General features: G+C 38.2%; 1 protein-coding gene across 1 annotated transcript in view; it reads right to left on the reverse strand.

Annotated features, from left to right (window-relative positions):
- The window catches only part of C7H1orf87 (chromosome 7 C1orf87 homolog), a 63,413-nt gene that overhangs the window by 22,784 nt on the left and 22,576 nt on the right, over nt 1-18,053 (reverse strand). The window contains exons 4-7 of the mRNA XM_048349926.1: nt 16,758-17,021; nt 14,534-14,655; nt 11,597-11,762; nt 3,153-3,250 (exon numbers count right to left, since the gene is read on the reverse strand). Coding sequence (XP_048205883.1) covers nt 3,153-3,250; nt 11,597-11,762; nt 14,534-14,655; nt 16,758-17,021 — 650 coding nt within the window. The remainder of the gene's footprint in view (nt 1-3,152; nt 3,251-11,596; nt 11,763-14,533; nt 14,656-16,757; nt 17,022-18,053) is intronic.

Genomic DNA, 18,053 nt, shown 5'->3' on the forward strand with positions numbered 1-18,053 from the left:
GTCCTGGGCCTTGGACTCAGGGCCTGAGCACTGTCCCTGGCTACTTCCCGCTCAAGGCTAGCACTCTGCCACTTGAGCCACAGCGCCGCTTCTGGCCGTTTTCTGTATATGTGGTGCTGGGGAATCGAACCTAGGGCCTCGTGTATCCGAGGCAGGCACTCTTGCCACTAGGCCATATCCCCAGCCCTGGACTTGAATTTTTAATCAGCATCAAGTCTCTACTATGGACTAGGTAGAATGCAACCTTTTGGCCTTCTTACTCCATTTCAGCCCTTTGGTTTTCTACCCAGTGTTTAGCTCACTTTCCTGCTCTTCCATTTTGACCATTTCTTACATTTAAACCCAACCACATTTGAGGTTTGAGGAAAGATAAAGTCCATGTACCGAGTTGGTCAAGTGCAAATTCACTGGGTAGGCTCAAACTCCTGTCTTAATATTCATTTATTCCTTTGTCCATTAATAGATGCACTCCATAATTTTTAATGCTTATTTTCATTGTATTTGTCTCATGATTATGTGATATGCCCTATGTTCTAACAAACATTGTTTCTCTTCCCAACTAGAATATAAACTTCATAGGGGAAGGGCTTTGTTTTATTCATATTTGTATCCACAGGGTCCAGAGTAGTGTTTAGTATATAGTAGGTACTCAATAAAGGTTTGTTAAATGAATGAATAAATGAATTCATTAAATATTTTCAGTACATTCTTATGTCAAGTGATGGATGATGGGAATATAGGATGAGGAAAAAGTGTGGTTCTTGCCAGTACTGTGGTGATCACCATGCCAGGTATCAAGTGACTAAATCACACTAATAAATACGTAATTGCAAGCAGTGGTGTTAGGAAATCAAATGACTGTTTTGAGAGTACATGGCATAGGGGAAACCTGATTTTGAGAAACTGGTTAGGGAATGCCTCCTTCAGTCTGACCATGAGCTAGAGACTGAGAAGAACTGACTTTTGGCTTCCTTCAGCATGTTTTGAGATTCCCATTCTTCCCCTAATTTAGTTCTAGTACATAAATATTCATTATAATAATATTTATTATGGCTGGCATGTTTCTAGACATTTAAGATATAGACTGAACAAAACAAAGATTTTGTCTACCCTGTGGTACTACAGTGTATTGTCTATTAGGGAGAGACATATGACAATAAACAGAAGAAAGCAGCAAATTATATATCATACAAGTCCAGGGGTGTATAGAAGAAAACAGAAGGAAAGCAGATTAAAGGAAAGAAGTGCAATGTTGTAAGACCACACAGGAGAGTGGTAGGGTACATTGAGAGAGACATTTGAACAAAAACTTGGAGGAAATCAAGGAAGCTGGCATGAGGATGTCTGTGGAAAGAGCATTCATCATGGTAGAGGAAACATTCAAAGGATGGGTGTTGAGGAGGAGTGAAGGATGGTCTGCTTGATATAACAAGGTTCATAATGTGACTGAAACAGAATGGGCAAAAGGAAGTCCTAGAGCCAGAGAATAATTGGGTAACAGATTATATAGAACTCTTCATAATGAATTTTTGTTTTTTCTTCTGTTCAGTGAAATAAAGTGTTCTTGCAATATTATAAGCACAGTGATAATGCAAATTGGGGTTTTAAAAATAACCGGAGTTGCTGATTTGAGGATCAGCTAGAAAGAAGGGTAGGGTCAGATTTAAGGGGCTGCTGTAATAATCTGGAAGTTTGTATGGAGTATAGTTAAGCAAGATGAGAGGTAATAAGGTAAAATTCTGCTATGTCAGGATTTTATTTTACTTCATTTCAAAATATTTTCTATTTTTTCCTGAGAATTCTTTGATCATTGATTATTTAGATTTATGTCTACCCTTATAGTATTCAGAAATTTCCAAGTTTAAAGAAAATCTTGATTTCAAATCTTCTGTGAGCAGAGGATATACAATCACCCTTTGGTTAAGATTCCAGGAACCTTTAGCATACCAAAATCTACAATAGTTACTTATTTATATAAAAGGTATAGTATTTGAATATAACTTACATATATCCTCTTGTATATTATATTATTAATAATTTCTAAACCACTTTTAATACATAATGCAAATGCTATTTAATAGTTGTTCTACTGTAATTGCCCATTATTTAGGGACTAATAATAGAAAAAGTCTGTACATGTTTAGTACAGATATTATTTTTACTTTGAGCATTTTTGATTCATGGCTGTTGAATCCTTAGAGCTGGAATCAGTTTATACAGAGAGCTGACTGTGCTTTTATGATTTCAAAGGTTCTAAATATACTAAAGTCAATACTGAGAACTGATAGCATAGTTCAAATTACACACATTAATATTGATTTTTGTACATGTTCTATCAATTTCTGACAAGAAATATTGAATTCTTAAATTGTAATAGTGAATACATTCATTTGTATTTCTTTTAAATCATGAGGTTCTGCTTCATATAAATGGAATCTATGCTATCATGGGCCTAAACATTTAGAATTGTTAGATTCTCTTTATGAATCCACCTGGGTAATATCTCTTACTTTGGAATTTATTTTGTCTTATGTTAATATAACTCTTCCAGCTTTCTTTAGAGAAAGCTTATAGGATACATGTTTTTTCTTTTAGCTTTATATTTGAAATGGGTTATAGATGGAATTCCATTCTTTTAAAAATAAAGTCTGAAAATCTCTGTCTTTTAATTTCTGCCTTCAGACCATTTATACTTAATGTAATTGTTGATATTGTTGGGGTTAAATCTACAATCTTAATACTCATTTTTTTCTTTGTTCCCTCTATTTGTTCTTCTTTTTTCTTGAAGTGAAGGGTTCTTTAGAGGATTGGCTGTAGTTATGCTTCCATTTTTCTTCTTTGTTAGAATTTAACACATTATATTCCTAAAACACAATGACTCTATTCTACCTATAGTACAAAAACTTCATCATGGTGCTGGATGCTGCTGGCTCACATCTATAATCTCAGCTACTCAGAAGGCTGAGGCCTAGAGGATCATGGTTCAAAGCCAGCTGGAGCAGAAAGTGCTAGAGACTACTTCCAACTAATCAGTCAAAAGCCAGCCTGAGGGTATGGCTCAACTAGTAGAGTGCCAGTTAAGCAAACAAACTGAGTGAACTTGAGAATTTATACAAGCCCTAATATAGTGAGAGAAAAAAATGTCAACTTACCTTATTTCCCCTTGGTAACCCAAGTCTTGGTAGTTAAGCAATGTTTCCAGCAGGCTCAAGGTTATATATAATCCATGCTTCCCACATATAGCTCTGACCTAAATATAAGAAAGGATTTGAGGTTAGTAGGACAAAATTGATATTTTATTTTCCTTCCATAACTAGAGCTTTTATTACTTTATCAAATAACTAATGTTCAGGAGTGCATTTTGTCACCATTTAAAGCAAAAATAGCTAGTTGGATACTTACCAATAGCTAATTTTGATTTGGCTGACACCGAGGTGTAGTTTGTTATTCAGAAGCAATTGGGATTTCAATTGTTGATCTTATCTATTTTTTAAGCCATGATACAGGTAGTAATGGCCTAAGAATTATCTATATTTTAATACAGGTAAACTGCAAACAATTTTTATAGCATCCTCTTGGATTTACAAAATAAGTTTGTTATATTCTCAGGGTTAATGTTATTATATATACTTTATGCACAAGAAAACCAAGGCATAGATTAAATATTTCCTTAATGTCCTATAGTTAATAAGTCATAGAACTTAGCACAAAAAGCAAATACTCAATAAATATTTGTTGATTGAATGAATAAAGTGTCATTGCAGTTTCCCAAATACTTAATATAAAATTCTGGGGTGGTAGGTGGGTGATACTTAGATTCAAATATGCTACACTTTTAAGAATGTGATGGCATAAGTTGTATGTTTATATTAACAGTTAGAAAGGAATAGAACAGACTTTATTTTGAACATCAGATCTACTGCTTGTGATGTGTGAAGTTACTTAAATCTTTCTGTTTCCAATTGCTTCACTTATTAAATGAGACAAACACTTTCTAATTCCCAGGATTTTGTGAAGATCACGTGATAGAAACATGTACTTAGAATGGTACCTGGATTTTACTATGCATTTGAATATATATATTTTGCCAGTCCTGGGCCTTGGACTCAGGGCCTCAGCACTATCCCTGACTTCTTTTTGCTCAAGGCTAGCACTCTACCACTTGAGCCACAGCACCACTTCTGGCCATTTTCTATAGGTGGTGCTGAGGAATCGAACCCAGGGCTTCATGTATACAAGGCAAGCACTCTTGCCACTAGGCCATATTCCCAGCCCTTGAATATTTTTTGAAATGAAGTATAGAGGACACAAGTAAAAGAGGAGGGATTGGGGAGGGGAGATGACAGAGGAATGGAGATATAAGGAAGTATGACACAGTAAACAAGAGAGATAGGAAGGAGAAGAGGAGGAAGAAAGTGTCTTAATTGAGGACTGATTACAAAACATGTCTACTACGTTGTAGTTTGGGTATAAAGTATGTCACCGAAAGGTTCATGTATTAAAGGCATGGTTGCAACCCAAAGGGCTTTAAGGAAGTGATTGTATCATAAGAGTGATGGAGGAAACCATTGATGAGTTTATAGTTGAATGAGATATAAGGAGGTGGAGCCTTGTTGAAGGAATCATGTCACTGAGGTAGTCTTTGAAAGGTACATCTAGTCCCCAGGCTCTTCCTCCAATTCTCTATGCACCCAGCCATCATGATGGGAACTGCTCAGTAGTTTTCTATGAAGCTCCCTCTACCTTCATGCTCTGCCCTAGCTCAGGCCCACAGAGATAGAGCCAGACCACCGTGGACAGAAACCTCTGAAACAGTGAGCCACAATAAGTCTTGTCTCTTTAGTTGTTTCTCTCAGGTGTTTTGTCACAGAGACAGCTTCATAACACATCAACGGTTCAAACTAAATTCTTAGTTAACATTGTTATTATTTGGGAGAAAGTTTAGTATATTGCGTGTAGGTCTTTTTTTTTTTGGCCAGTCCTGGGCCTTGGACTCAGGGCCTGAGCACTGTCCCTGGCTTCTTCCCGCTCAAGGCTAGCACTCTGCCACTTGAGCCACAGCGCCGCTTCTGGCCGTTTTCTGTATATGTGGTGCTGGGGAATCGAACCTAGGGCTTTGTGTATCCGAGGCAGGCACTCTTGCCACTAGGCTATATCCCCAGCCGCGTGTAGGTCTTTTAGTCATGATGTTTTGTCATCTACAGACTTTGTTGACCCTAGCATGTATCCTTGCTTAAGGTTAGTTGATTTCTTGGAGAGAGTAAAGAGCTCAGTGGAAAGTGAGCTTTTTCCACTGATGCAAACAAAATTAATTTAAACACAAAACAAGCACTTCTTTGGGGGGTTATTACAGAGCTTTTATTCTGCCCTAATTAGTTGAGGACTGAGTAACTGATAAGTAGGAATACCCTCTACAGTCCCAGAGTCCATTGACATTATTCAATGTGGCCAATCCTAAGCTCATTTTACCAGGAAACCTCAGGAAAGGCTCTTCCCACTCATTCCCATAGCCTCCTGGCTAGCCCATGTGCTTCCTGGTGAAACACTGCATTGATAAGGCATGCTTTCCTTTTAGGAACCATGAGTACCAAGGTTTTTTGTTCTTATTGTATCTGAATAATAAAAGAACCATAGAACATTTTGAAATGGTGGCAAGGGTAGGGGAATAGGGGAGTGGCAAAGCATTTGCTTAGTCCATACAATTTCCTGGGTTTAAGCACACAAAATATCAAAAGAAAACAAAACAAAAAGACAAAAAACATACCTTGATTCTCTTTATGGAGGGAAGGGCATCAAATCTATATCTAAACTTTGTGTTATTTGTTAGGTATAGCGGTATTAAATCAGAGTGATTTATAAAGGGAAAATCAAATTTTGTTTTGGAAAACAAAAAGATGAATAGAGATGACCAGAAGCATGAGGCATTGGGAAAATTTCAGGCAGAAGAAAATCAAGTGTAAAGAATGAGAGAAAAAGACCGTGGTGCTACTTAGAAGGACAAGCATTTGACTTTAATTACTCTCCTGTTGTTTTAGACCCTTTTCTTGCTGGGCAGTAATTTTCTGTGACTTGTTGACCTTCTTTACAAAAAAAGTTGTCTACCCAGGGCTGAAACTGTATTTCTTGTCTTAGCACCAATGATCAACAGAATCATGAATGAATGGACATCAATAGACAGTGAAATGTGTCTGGTTCAGGCTGGCAAAAAGAGAAGTAGAAAATGGTCACATTATGTCATTTTAATCTATGACTAAGAATTGAATTATCCACAGGCATAGAACATATTGGTTTACTTTATACAAAGAGGTTATTCTAAAAATAGATCTCTTACTTCTGGCAACATTGGGTTTTGCTCTAGGCTAAAGTGAATAACAGATTAGAAACAGTATATCAGGGTACCTAGAAGCAGACTGATTGGTAGCTGCTAATAATTGACTACTGCTAGCCTTAAAGGAGCCACCCAAACATCTACCAAGAAAGCCTAGCAGTAGTGTTATTCAAGATTATTGTTAAAAATCCTTCAATGCATGAAGATGCATAACCATGATCCTTACTAAGAAAAATGTTTAATGTTCTTCTGTTTAATAAGGAAATATTTTCAGTCAGTAGTAAATAAAATGTCTATCTTATCTTATAAATGACCTATGAAATGACTGTTCATTTCCTCAAAACTTTTCTTGAAAGCTGCTGAATAGTAATTCAGCTTTCTCTTTGCTCATGGATTTCTCCACTTCTGTTTTACCCCATCACACTACATTTAACATTCTCTTCTATATGCTGCTAGGAACCTCCCTGGGTTTCCATTTAATGAATACTTTTCAGTCCTAGTCATGGATGGTTTCTTTGCTACATGAGTTGATAATGATAGCACCATGTTCTTTCTCTACACTTGGGCTTTCTTGACAATTCCCAGATCTCCATTCATGTGATAAGCTTTTCTTCATGTGCTTACTCATCAACACTGAGTGCCTTCCTCATCCATTTTTACTTTCATTATACCCTTGTATAATGGTATACATATCCATCCCACAAGGAAGAGTCTTGGAATCATTATGCAACTTCTGTCTCTCTATCAGATCACCATGTACAAATGGAATTTGTCAATCTTTCCTTGATCTCTCCAAACTTTGTTTCTATGTGGTATCTCTGCAAATGGCACTAAAACCATGATGGCACACCTTGGAAGCCATTATCAGTTTCATCTAGTTCAGGGTCCACATTCCATTAGTTATCACAACCTACTTTTGTGTTTCCTCAATATTATTGTCTTGGCTTAAACCTTTAGTATCTCCTATGGAATTACTAAAACAGCCTTCTAAAATGTTTTCTCTGCCTTTAGTTTTGCCTACCTCTAACCCATTCTTCAAATTTGATTAGAATGTTCCTTTTCAAAAGCTCAAATATGGCTGTGCAATTCACTTGTTAACATGCTTCAATGATTGCTTTGGCCTTTCAAAATAAAATTTGTACTTTTTAAGAAAGATCCTCCATATACTGGCTTGCACTATGCATCCTGAAGTGGACTTGAGCAGAGACCTGTCCAACTTCCTTGAACTGGGCATATTCATCTCCATGCTGAGTGAGTTCACAGGGTGCCTATCCCTAGGGAAGCTTTCCCTGCATTCTTCCTGTCCCTACTCACCTGGCTCCTGTTCATTGTCAACCTCCTCTGTTTTCTAAGACACTGTATTTGTACCAACTGAATTTGTTTCTATACTACTCACTTCATTCCTTCGTTCATTTATTCATTTATTTATAGGCAGGGGCTCACTTTGTATATCAGGCTAGCTTTGAACTGGTAATGTTCCTATCATCTTAGCCTCCCAAGTACTGGGATTAGAGACATGCACCATCATGTCCAGTTCTAGTCTTTTTTTTTTTCAATGAATGGCTAAAATTCCATTCATTTGAATGACAAAACCTGTAAGGTTATCTTTGAAGACAGTGTTTATTTGGAAGCTACAGTTGGTCTGTAAACTCTTTGAAATGGTTGATATGTAGATGTGTGTGTTTGCCTGGAGATCGAGTACACAGTTTTTAAGGAATAATCACAAAAATTCATAAGTCTCTCTCGGCTTTCATTGGGGGACTATTGGTCTAAAATAAACATGTAGTTTATCTCACTCTACTCTTAAGTCCTGTGTCTAGAACTGAGGACGCTGAGGCGTGACTGTTGCTGCTTCCTGGATCCAATGTCCTTTAGGTCACAATTTGCCTCACATTCTGGGGAAACAAAATTCTATTTCACATGCCTCTTAGAACTGTTTTATATTTCAAGTGAGTTCCAGATGTTTTAAGAGATACCACATTCCCTAGGAAAGTCAGAGCAGCTTTAAGGAAAATATGTCTCATTCCTTGGCTCTATAAACATAAAGGTTAAGTTTTCAGGGACAGTTGTGGGGGAAGAGCCCTGAAGGCCTGAAGGATAGCCAATGCTCAATGTTTCATCACTCAACGGTGGGGGAAAAAAAATCCCCCTTCCCTGGGCTATTTGTGAAGTGGGCCTCTCACTGAACTGATTTAAACATATATTTGCAGGAAAGGAAACTGCATTTATTTAGGGCCTTGTACATTAAGGGGCATACTGTGTACTTTGCAATATTTGTCTTTGTTAATCTTCACAGTAGATGTAGGAATCTAGATTCGCCAGGTGAAATATCTGAGGTTCAATCAGATCATATAAATGTATTTTAAGTTTCAGGTTGTTCATGTTCCATCCATTTGAAAAATTTCATGCTTTACCTGTGATATTGTATAGTTTCTAATCTAACAACGAATTTCTGCTTCTTGGTTTATTTCTGTCATTCTTCTCATGAGCAGAGTTGTGAACTTTCCCCTCCAGTATTCTGTCTCTTTCAACTACAACATGCTTGCATATGTAACACACACACACACACACACACACACACACACACACACATACATATACATAAATAAATGTATGTCCATATATACCCAAAGGTTGATAGAATATATGAATACTAACATACAAGTGAGAGCTGCTTTGTTCTATAAGAAGAACCTGTTTAAAGTACATTGAAGCTTGGATTTCTTAATATATATTACCATCTGAAAAACTTCTCTGACTCCTTTAATTCTAAACCCCATACAACTAAACTGAAAGGTATATTCCAATGTGTCTGTTGGAAACTGTCTTTCCAAATTTTGTACTTTCCAAATTTTTCTAATTCTCTATCATTCTAACTATTTGATTAGACTCAGTGGGCACTTTCAGACCACTTCTAGCTAATGGAGTTCCAATTCTGGCTCTTATTTTCCAGAATTATTCTGTACCTTGACACTGCCATTTGTTTCCTGTGGTCCCTAGGTGATTCGACTGGCCTTGCTAAGCATTAAGTTCTATTCAAGATGATTTGTAAGAAATTAACGTTGTCATTGTTAAATGAGAGCATGTAAATGAAACACTTCACATATGGTAAGAATTCAATGGAGTGATAGTGATAAAGTATTACCAGCATAGTTGTAGTAACAGTGTTGATTATAATTTCACCTGCATCTAAAGTAGCCTCATGATTGGGTATTGTTTGGCCTCATAATCTATGAATTAATTTGGTGCTGGACCTTCTTCTAGAAAGCACATCCACACTGTTAATTAATGTGCCAAATCAGCATGCTATTCTCTATCAGCAACAAATTACATCAGTCCCTAAAATATGGCCTTCCTAAGGAAGGAGACGCCACATGCTGGTATTGCTGGAAGCTGGGAAAGGATTGAGAAATGCATCTGGCCTTAAAGTACTTGTTATTCGTTGTGAAATATTCTTTTTTTATACTTATTTATTGTCAAAGTGATATAGAGAAGTTACAGTTTCATACATTAGGCCTTGGGTACATTTCTTGTACTGTTTGTTACCTCCTCCCTCATTCCCCCCTACCCCTTTCTCTCTCCCCCCATGAATTGTTCAGTTGGTTTACGCCCAATGGTTTTGCAAGTATTGCTTTGGAATCATTTGTCTTTCTATCCTTTGTCTCTCGATTTTGATATTCCCTTTCACTTCCCTAGTTCTAATACCAGTATATACAGTATCCAGTGTACTCAAATGAGATACAGTGATAATACAGGTACAACCTCAGGAAGGGGATACAAAAGGATCATCAACAAAAGAAGCTACGGTTTCACATAGCATGTTGAAAGTAATTACAACAGTGATATAACACTCATTTCCATAACACGGAGTTCATTTCACTTAGCATCATCTTATGTGTTCATAGGGGCATAGCTATTAGGCTCTTGTGATCCTCTGCTGTGACTAGCCTAAACCTGTGCTAATTATTCCCTATGAGGGAAACCATAGAGTCCATGTTTCTTTGGGTCTGGCTCACTTCACTTAGTATAATTTTTTCCAAGTTCTTCCATTTCCTTATGAATGGGGCAATGTCATTCTTTCTGATAGAGGCATAAAATTCCATTGTGTATATGTACCCCATTTTCCTAATCCATTCGTCTACTGAGGGGCATCTGGGTTGGTTCCACATTTTAGCTATGACAAATTGTGCTGCGATGAACATTGTTGTGCTGGTGGCTTTAGTGTGTTCTTATTTGTGGTCTTTGTGGTAGATGCCCAAAAGTGGGGCTGCTGGGTCATAGGGGAGCTCTATGTTTAGCCTTCTGAGGACTCTCCATACTGCTTTCCAGAGTGACTGAACCAGTTTACATTCCTACCAACAATGAAGTAGGGTTCCCTTTTGGGCACATCCCCTCCAACATTTGTTATGGTTAGCCTCTTTAACAAATGGTGCTGGCAAAACTGGTTCAACACCTGCAACAAACTAAAACTAGATTCTTATATATCACCCTGCACCAAAATCAATTCCAAATGGATCAAAGACCTCGAAATAACAACAGATACCCTGAAAACACTAAAAGAAGGAGCAGGAGAAACACTTGGGCTCCTTGGCACAGGATGAAACTTCCTTAACAAAGACCCAGAAATGCTACAAATCAAGGAAAGGATGGACAAATGGGATTGCATCAAACTGCAGAGCTTCTGCAGGGCAAAGGACATAGCTTGCAAGATAAACAGAAAGCCCACAGATTGGAAAAAGATCTTTACCGGCCATACTATGGATAAAGGCATCATATCTAAAATATATGCAGAACTAAAAAAATTAAATTCCTCCAAAACAAAACCCCAAAGAACCAACAGCCCCCTCAACAAGTGGGCTAAAGACTTAAAAAAAAAAGGCTTCTCTGATGAGGAAATGAGAATGGCCAAGAGACATATGAAAAAGTGCTCTATGTCATTGGCCATAAAAGAAATGCAAATCAAAACAACATTGAGATTCCACCTCACCCCAGTAAGAATGTCCTTCATTGTGAAATATTCTTTGGATATTATCAAAGTTTTCTCTTATTAACATTAAAACACAGTCCAATAAGTAATTCCTGGGCCAATTCTACACATTTCATAGTCCCATTTCTGTCTTATTTTTCTCTCTTAAGTATAGAAAATAAATGATTATGGAATGGAATCCACCCCCAGAACACAGATCAGAACTGTGTCTTACTATTATAGACTCTAAGTTCTAAAGTAGCCTTTGGAAACTGAACAAATCTGAAATCTCATTTTGTTACCTTGGGTAGAGGGAGGCAGCCAGAGAATGAATGATCTTCTTTGCGAAAACTCAGGTTGAGGTTTGTGATGTTGGGTCTGCCATTGGCTATCTTCAGTGCCATCTTCAAAATCTCCAGAAGGCTCTTGTTTATTTCAGACTGCAAGCTGGAGCCCTGAGGTGGGGCCCTGGTGAGAGGGACATAGGACAGATGATGAAGAAAAGATGTTCCCCTCTGAGCAGAGGCATGCAGCCTCCATGCCGTATCTCAAGTCTATTGTCTCTTGGGGATCCCCAAGATCTTACCTAAGAACACCTTTTAAATCTCAGTAATTCACAAGTGACCGCATGTGGGGATTTCACATTACTTCCACTGGAGTGAGCTCTCCAGTCTCTTCTCAGGAGGCAGCAGCCAACTTGACCACATATAGAGGAGACTTCTTAGTCCATCTCCCTCGCTCTTTTGTCCCAGTTGAGACAACAACAACAACAAATGTGTGATTTTACCAGCCCACCTACTTAATATTACTATTCTCAAACACAAATAATTTTTAGCAGCAAATCAGATATTTAAAGTATTCATTGTCACTACCCATGCCAAACCTAATAAAGATCTACCATCTCCCGCAGCCCCAAGAACTTACTGGGGAGGAAATCCTGAATCAGGGGATAGCTTGGATTGTATTTGACTCTACTCTTTATATCTAGAAAATCCAGAATGATTTTGAGACTAGGTACTTATTTACAAATATGCTCTGTTATTTTTTTAAGTGACATAAGGCCATCATTTTGAGTACATCAGAGGAAGTGAAGGCTACTTTCTACAAACCAGTGTATTTATAGAAATGTGGTGGGGGAATGGTGGGCTGCAGTGAAGCCAGGCTGCTTGTTAATTAATGTGCCACTCAGCAAAATGCCCTTCCTGCACTGTGTCAGAGGAGCCTGTTGTGGCATTGCTCAGAGGCCCTCCTGCAACAGGCTTTCCGTGAAACGTGCCAGCTACAGGAAATGGATTCCATACATGCATGTCCACTCGGTACTCAGTGCACTGAGCCAGGGCCAAGCCTGATGATTTCCTATCCCCAGGAATGAGCAAGGAAAGAAAGGAAAATTTCAGAGTCAAATCTAGAAAACAGATATCTGATTGACAGAATTTGGGACATGTGTCCTCACAACAAAGAGAGACTAGTAATGGCCAGCCTTCCCTTCTACAAGAGTGAGCCAGTCCCATTTGCTGGGGGAACTTCCTGAAGTAGGAGGCGATGTTGAAGCCTCTAGCCAAATATAATATATGAGCATAATATCTATTCAGGTGTCTCTGCAATCAAATTACATAAACTCTTTAAGTAAGGGAAGATGATAATTATAGTCAGCAAATATTTATTGAACATCTCTTATATTAAATAATAAATATATATTTTATATCAATATCTATCTATCTATTATCTGAAAAAACCTCTAGGACTTGTTGATTCCAACAGGGTAGTTTCTATACTTGACTGGAGTATCCATCTGGAAATATCATTTCCTTAGGATTATCAGCCTTTGAGGGAGAGACTGGGCCTTGCCAACTCTGGAATTTATTGTGCCCAGAAGAGTGAGCCTTATAATCAGCTGCTATTCAGTGAGTCTACAGTACAATGAAGGATCACTGTCAAACCTGTAGAAAAGAATCAATTCTAACACCTGCTCAGGGGCATCTGTCCAAGAAAGTCTACTCTTTGTACTAGAATAAAGCAATGTAGTCCAGTTCTACGGCTTTTAACCATGACTTCACATTGTTCATGCTTAAGAAGTCTTCTGAAAGAATAGTTTAAAAATAATAAAGAGATGTGTATAGTATTTACTATGTACCAGTGCTGTTTTCCATGTACTTATTAAGTCAGTCATTCTTACAAATCAATGAAGTAAACCTTTCATATTTCCACTCCCCAGCTGGGAGAATTGAATCACTGACAGGATAAGTACACAGCAAGATCACACAGACATACAAGGCAGAGATAGAAGTTGAGTTCAGTTTTTTGGCAATGAAACTGATGCTTCTCACCTCTGCATTTGTCACTGCATTTGTCCTCTGAGAATGTGGTGAGTATCATTCCTTTATTGTGATTCATCTCTAATGATCTCTAATAAAAATACTATGGTTTTTATTTGTGTCCATTTAGTTCCCTTAAGATTATATAAAGAGATTTTAAATTTTCTGTACCCAGAACCTTCACTTACTGAGTGAATCTATTTCTGGAATCACACTTTATAGATGAGCTTTGCATCTACATACAATCATTTCTCATTTCATAATGAGGTTTTTCATTTTCACACAGTCATCTCATAAAGAGACACATGCTTGGTGTTAAGAAACATATGCACATATGCAACTGCTACAAATAACTTTCTATGCTGGCCTGAGTGTGTGTGTGATAGAGAGACAGAAAGACAGAGAGAGACAGTGAAGCAGAGAGACTGAGAAGAAAAATAAACCATGTGTACAAGTCAACTGTTGATGAAGACAAAGTGATTCTGCATTGGCTATCGTGTTAGAATGGATGCCTACAAGATCCTGCCAGCTCTAGAAGCCTAGTGCAATGGAATAAATCACGTGTCCTTCCAAATTTCAAGTATTGCAACTTTAGTCTCTATACAGTAGTATTAGGAGGTAAGATGTTTATGAGATAATTAGGCTATGAGGCTATACCCCTCATGAAAGAAATTACTGAGTGCCCTTACAAGAGACAGCGAGCTCTCTCATCAATTTACACCATGTGATGGTATATCAAATACTTATTCAATCCTCACTAGGTACTCATTAAAACCTACTGGCACTTTGTTCTTGGACTTTCAGCCTTCAGAACTATGATAAATAAACATCTGTTCTTGATAAGCCAGCCAGTCTCAGGTAATTTATTACAGCAGCCTGATCTAAGTCATGTGGGAGTACTATGCCTATTCAAAGGGAGAATACCTTTGGCTATGATTACTATGACTCTGAGTTTTCTTCAGGGTGCTGTCCACAACTGTTGTGTTTTGCTGGAACTCATCTGAAGTTGCATCCTTTAAAAACCAGAGTAGTTTTTCATAATTTACCTGAAAATTAAATATGAAACAGAAACATCCTCATTTAATTTGTTTTGAACAGAAAGAGTTCTAAGGAAATAAAATATATTTGGGGGCTGGGAATATGGCCTAGTGGTAAAAGTGCTCGCCTCGTATACATGAAGCCCTGGGTTCAATTCCTTAACACCATACATATAGAAAAAGCCAGAAGTGGTGCTGTGGCTCAAGTGGTAGAGTGCTAGCCTTAAGCAAAAAGAAACCAGGGACAGTGCTTGGGCCCTGAGTTCAGGCCTCAGGACTGGCAAACAAAACAAAACAAAACAAAACAAATAAAATATATTTGGAAACATTTTACGACTAGAAGTTTTAAAAATCAATCTAAAATAAAGTATCATAACTATTGGTACATTCTTTACCATGACTTTTCATTTTTATCCTTTTTGGGCAAAAGGTAAAACTATATTTCCTGATTGCCTGGCTGTTGGGCAAGGCCATGTGACCAGCTTTAGGCAATGAGTTGTGAGCAAAAGTGACAAGTGCCACTTTGAGTTGAGGCTCAAACTCAGTGGCTGCTTCATAAGCCAATGTAATAACCTTACCAAAAAGGGTCTGTGGTTGATTTAATGGAAAGCCCACTGAAAATTGTTTTTATTTCATATTACAATGTAACTTGTCCTCTTGTCAACCCTTCTCTCCTTTCTGTGTGTCCCTTCCTCCTCATATCTTTAATATGTTCATTATATATGCTTATATTTAGATATGTTTGGCAGGAGTTCTGGTGAGTAGAAAACTTCAAGGTAGTAAAGGGGTGGAAGTGAAAGAAGGAAGCTTGAGTCTCTGATATACATAAGGCCTCAGACCAGAAGAGCAGACTGAACTGAGCATTCATATAGGTTGCCATTTTATTGCTTACAACTTCTCACAAGTAGACATCACATTCCCTTTATTCTATTATGGCAGGTTAGAAAACAGAAAAGTAAAATTAATTTAAGTACCTACTAAATGCTAGACATAGGATAAATAGTTTGCATTTACCCTGTCACTAAACCCTGAAATGACATGAGACCCGTGTTGAGCTAGGGTTCTAAATAAGATGACTTAGATATTAGGGACATTAAAAGAAAACTGAACACCATGTCTAACAGCTGATGATCATGGAATTAGATCTAGAGGCCTTGTTTTCTGAGAACTTTTCTGTCTGTATTCATGTTATCTTTATACACTGGCTGGTGATTTGTTCAATGCTATTACTTTTTTCTATGCTAGAGTATTTTCTGTGGCTCTGAGAACTTAGTGGTGCTTAGATCATACTATATTCAAGTCAGTGACAAAGATGCTCACTATACAAAGCACTCTGGCTTTGGCATTGGAGAAATTATGTCTCAACCCCAAGTCTGTCATTAGTTCTCTGGGTGACCTTGACAGCCTCCAGGCCTCACTTTCTTAGTCTGTAAAATGGTGACAGAAATCATATTTCAAAGGTACTTCTCACATGTAAGAAACTGGTACATCCTATAGGAAATCTAACTATAGACCCACAAACTAATTCAGCTCCGGAGTGAAGTAAGTAGACACATCATGCTAAATCTGTACACATCTTTAAAATGTCAAGACAATTGAAGTTCAAATAGGAAAGAGCTTTAAAAAGAAATTTAATAGGATGTGAGTGTGTGGCATATGCTTAGAATCCCATCTGCTTGAAGGTAGTGATTGGTGGTTTACGGCTATTGAGGGCAGAAACTTAGCAAGTTCTTATCTCAACAAAAAGCTGGACACAGTGTTGCATGCCTATCCATACGGGAGGTATAAATAAGAGAATCACTATCCAGCCTAGCCTAGGTTAAAGTTGTGAGACCATATGAAAAATAACTTAATCAAAAAGAGGACTGGTGGTATGGTTCAAATGGTAGCAAGTATAAAGTCATGAGGTTAGGTAGGCCCCACAAACTTCAGTATCATCAAAAAGGAAATTAAACAGAGCCTTAAGCATATTTTCTGTTCCAATCTATTTTGACTAGAAATTTCTATGAATGCGAGTAAAGGTCATGTTCAAGAAAGAAATTAATTACATTAGTGTGCTGGGTAAGAAAAGACCAAAGGAGTCCACACTTAAAGTAGCAAGATGGCCATACCATTTCAGGAGAGCCTCTCTTAGAGAATCGCTGGAAAAGGAGCTTGACTGTTGGTAACTGCAGAGGGACTTGGTGCCTTATGAGGAGCTGGCTCAGCTGAGACTTGAGGAGAAACTGAGAGGAGATGGGGTCCAAGGTCTTCAGCTCTTTGTGGAGGTTGTGTAACAAGCTGGAACTCAAAGGCTGGGACATGAGTTCTCTCCTGATCAGGGCAAGGAGAAAAGCATCTTCTCTCTGCGTTCCATTTGGCTTCTGGCCAATGTCCTAACACAACCCATAGAAGAAAAAATGAACAGGGCTTTGAAACAAAATAACTAAAGACCCAAGCAAAGAAACAGAAGCCACTGGGGCTGACATCAGAGCAAGGTGGGAGCACTTCGGGGTGACATCAACCTAGTGATTGATCTCAAATTCAATTTGCCTCAGATCTGTTCCATAGAGAAGGAAGGAAGGAAATCTTTTCAACACACACACACACACACACACACACACACACACACTAACATCTACTATCTGTCTTATGAAATAACATCGTTGATTATACAAGAATTCAGAGGAACAAATTGTAGAGAATCATTAGATTGGGGAGTTTTTTTTTTTTTTTTTTTTTTGGCCAGTCCTGGGCCTTGGACTCAGGGCCTGAGCACTGTCCCTGGCTTCTTCCCGCTCAAGGCTAGCACTCTGCCACTTGAGCCACAGCGCCGCTTCTGGCCGTTTTCTGTATATGTGGTGCTGGGGAATCGAACCTAGGGCCTCGTGTATCCGAGGCAGGCACTCTTGCCACTAGGCTATATCGCCAGCCCTAGATTGGGGAGTTTAGTACTGGAAAGAGTAGAAAAAGGATAGAATCCAGATTCTGAATTTACTGGAAGCACTGTGACTCTCCTGGAAAACTTTGGAAAGAAGACAAATGGAAGCCCACTGTCAGGGGCTCGTGTCTATAATTCTAGCTGAAGAAGAGGATGAGAACTGAAGATGGAAGGTGGAAGCCAGTGGAATCAGAGACTCTTATCTCCAATTTACCAGAAAAATGTTAAGACTGAAGGCGTGAATCTAATCAGTCATGAGCAAATAAGGCAATGATGAACAAGAGGCCCAGTACTGGCACCACATGCAAATAGAGGGCAGGTCAACTATAGTTGAGATCTATAGGGTTTTCTCAGGAAGCTTCCTGGAACTCTCTCTAAACATACAGAGTATGTTTCATCCTTAGACTGTCTCATCTTCTGCCCTGTATCAAAGTATAGAGTCAACAAATGATGCTCATTCATTCACAAAGAGAACAAATAATTCAAT

The sequence above is a fragment of the Perognathus longimembris genome, chromosome 7 (assembly GCF_023159225.1).
Source record: "Perognathus longimembris pacificus isolate PPM17 chromosome 7, ASM2315922v1, whole genome shotgun sequence".
NCBI lineage: Eukaryota > Metazoa > Chordata > Mammalia > Rodentia > Heteromyidae > Perognathus > Perognathus longimembris.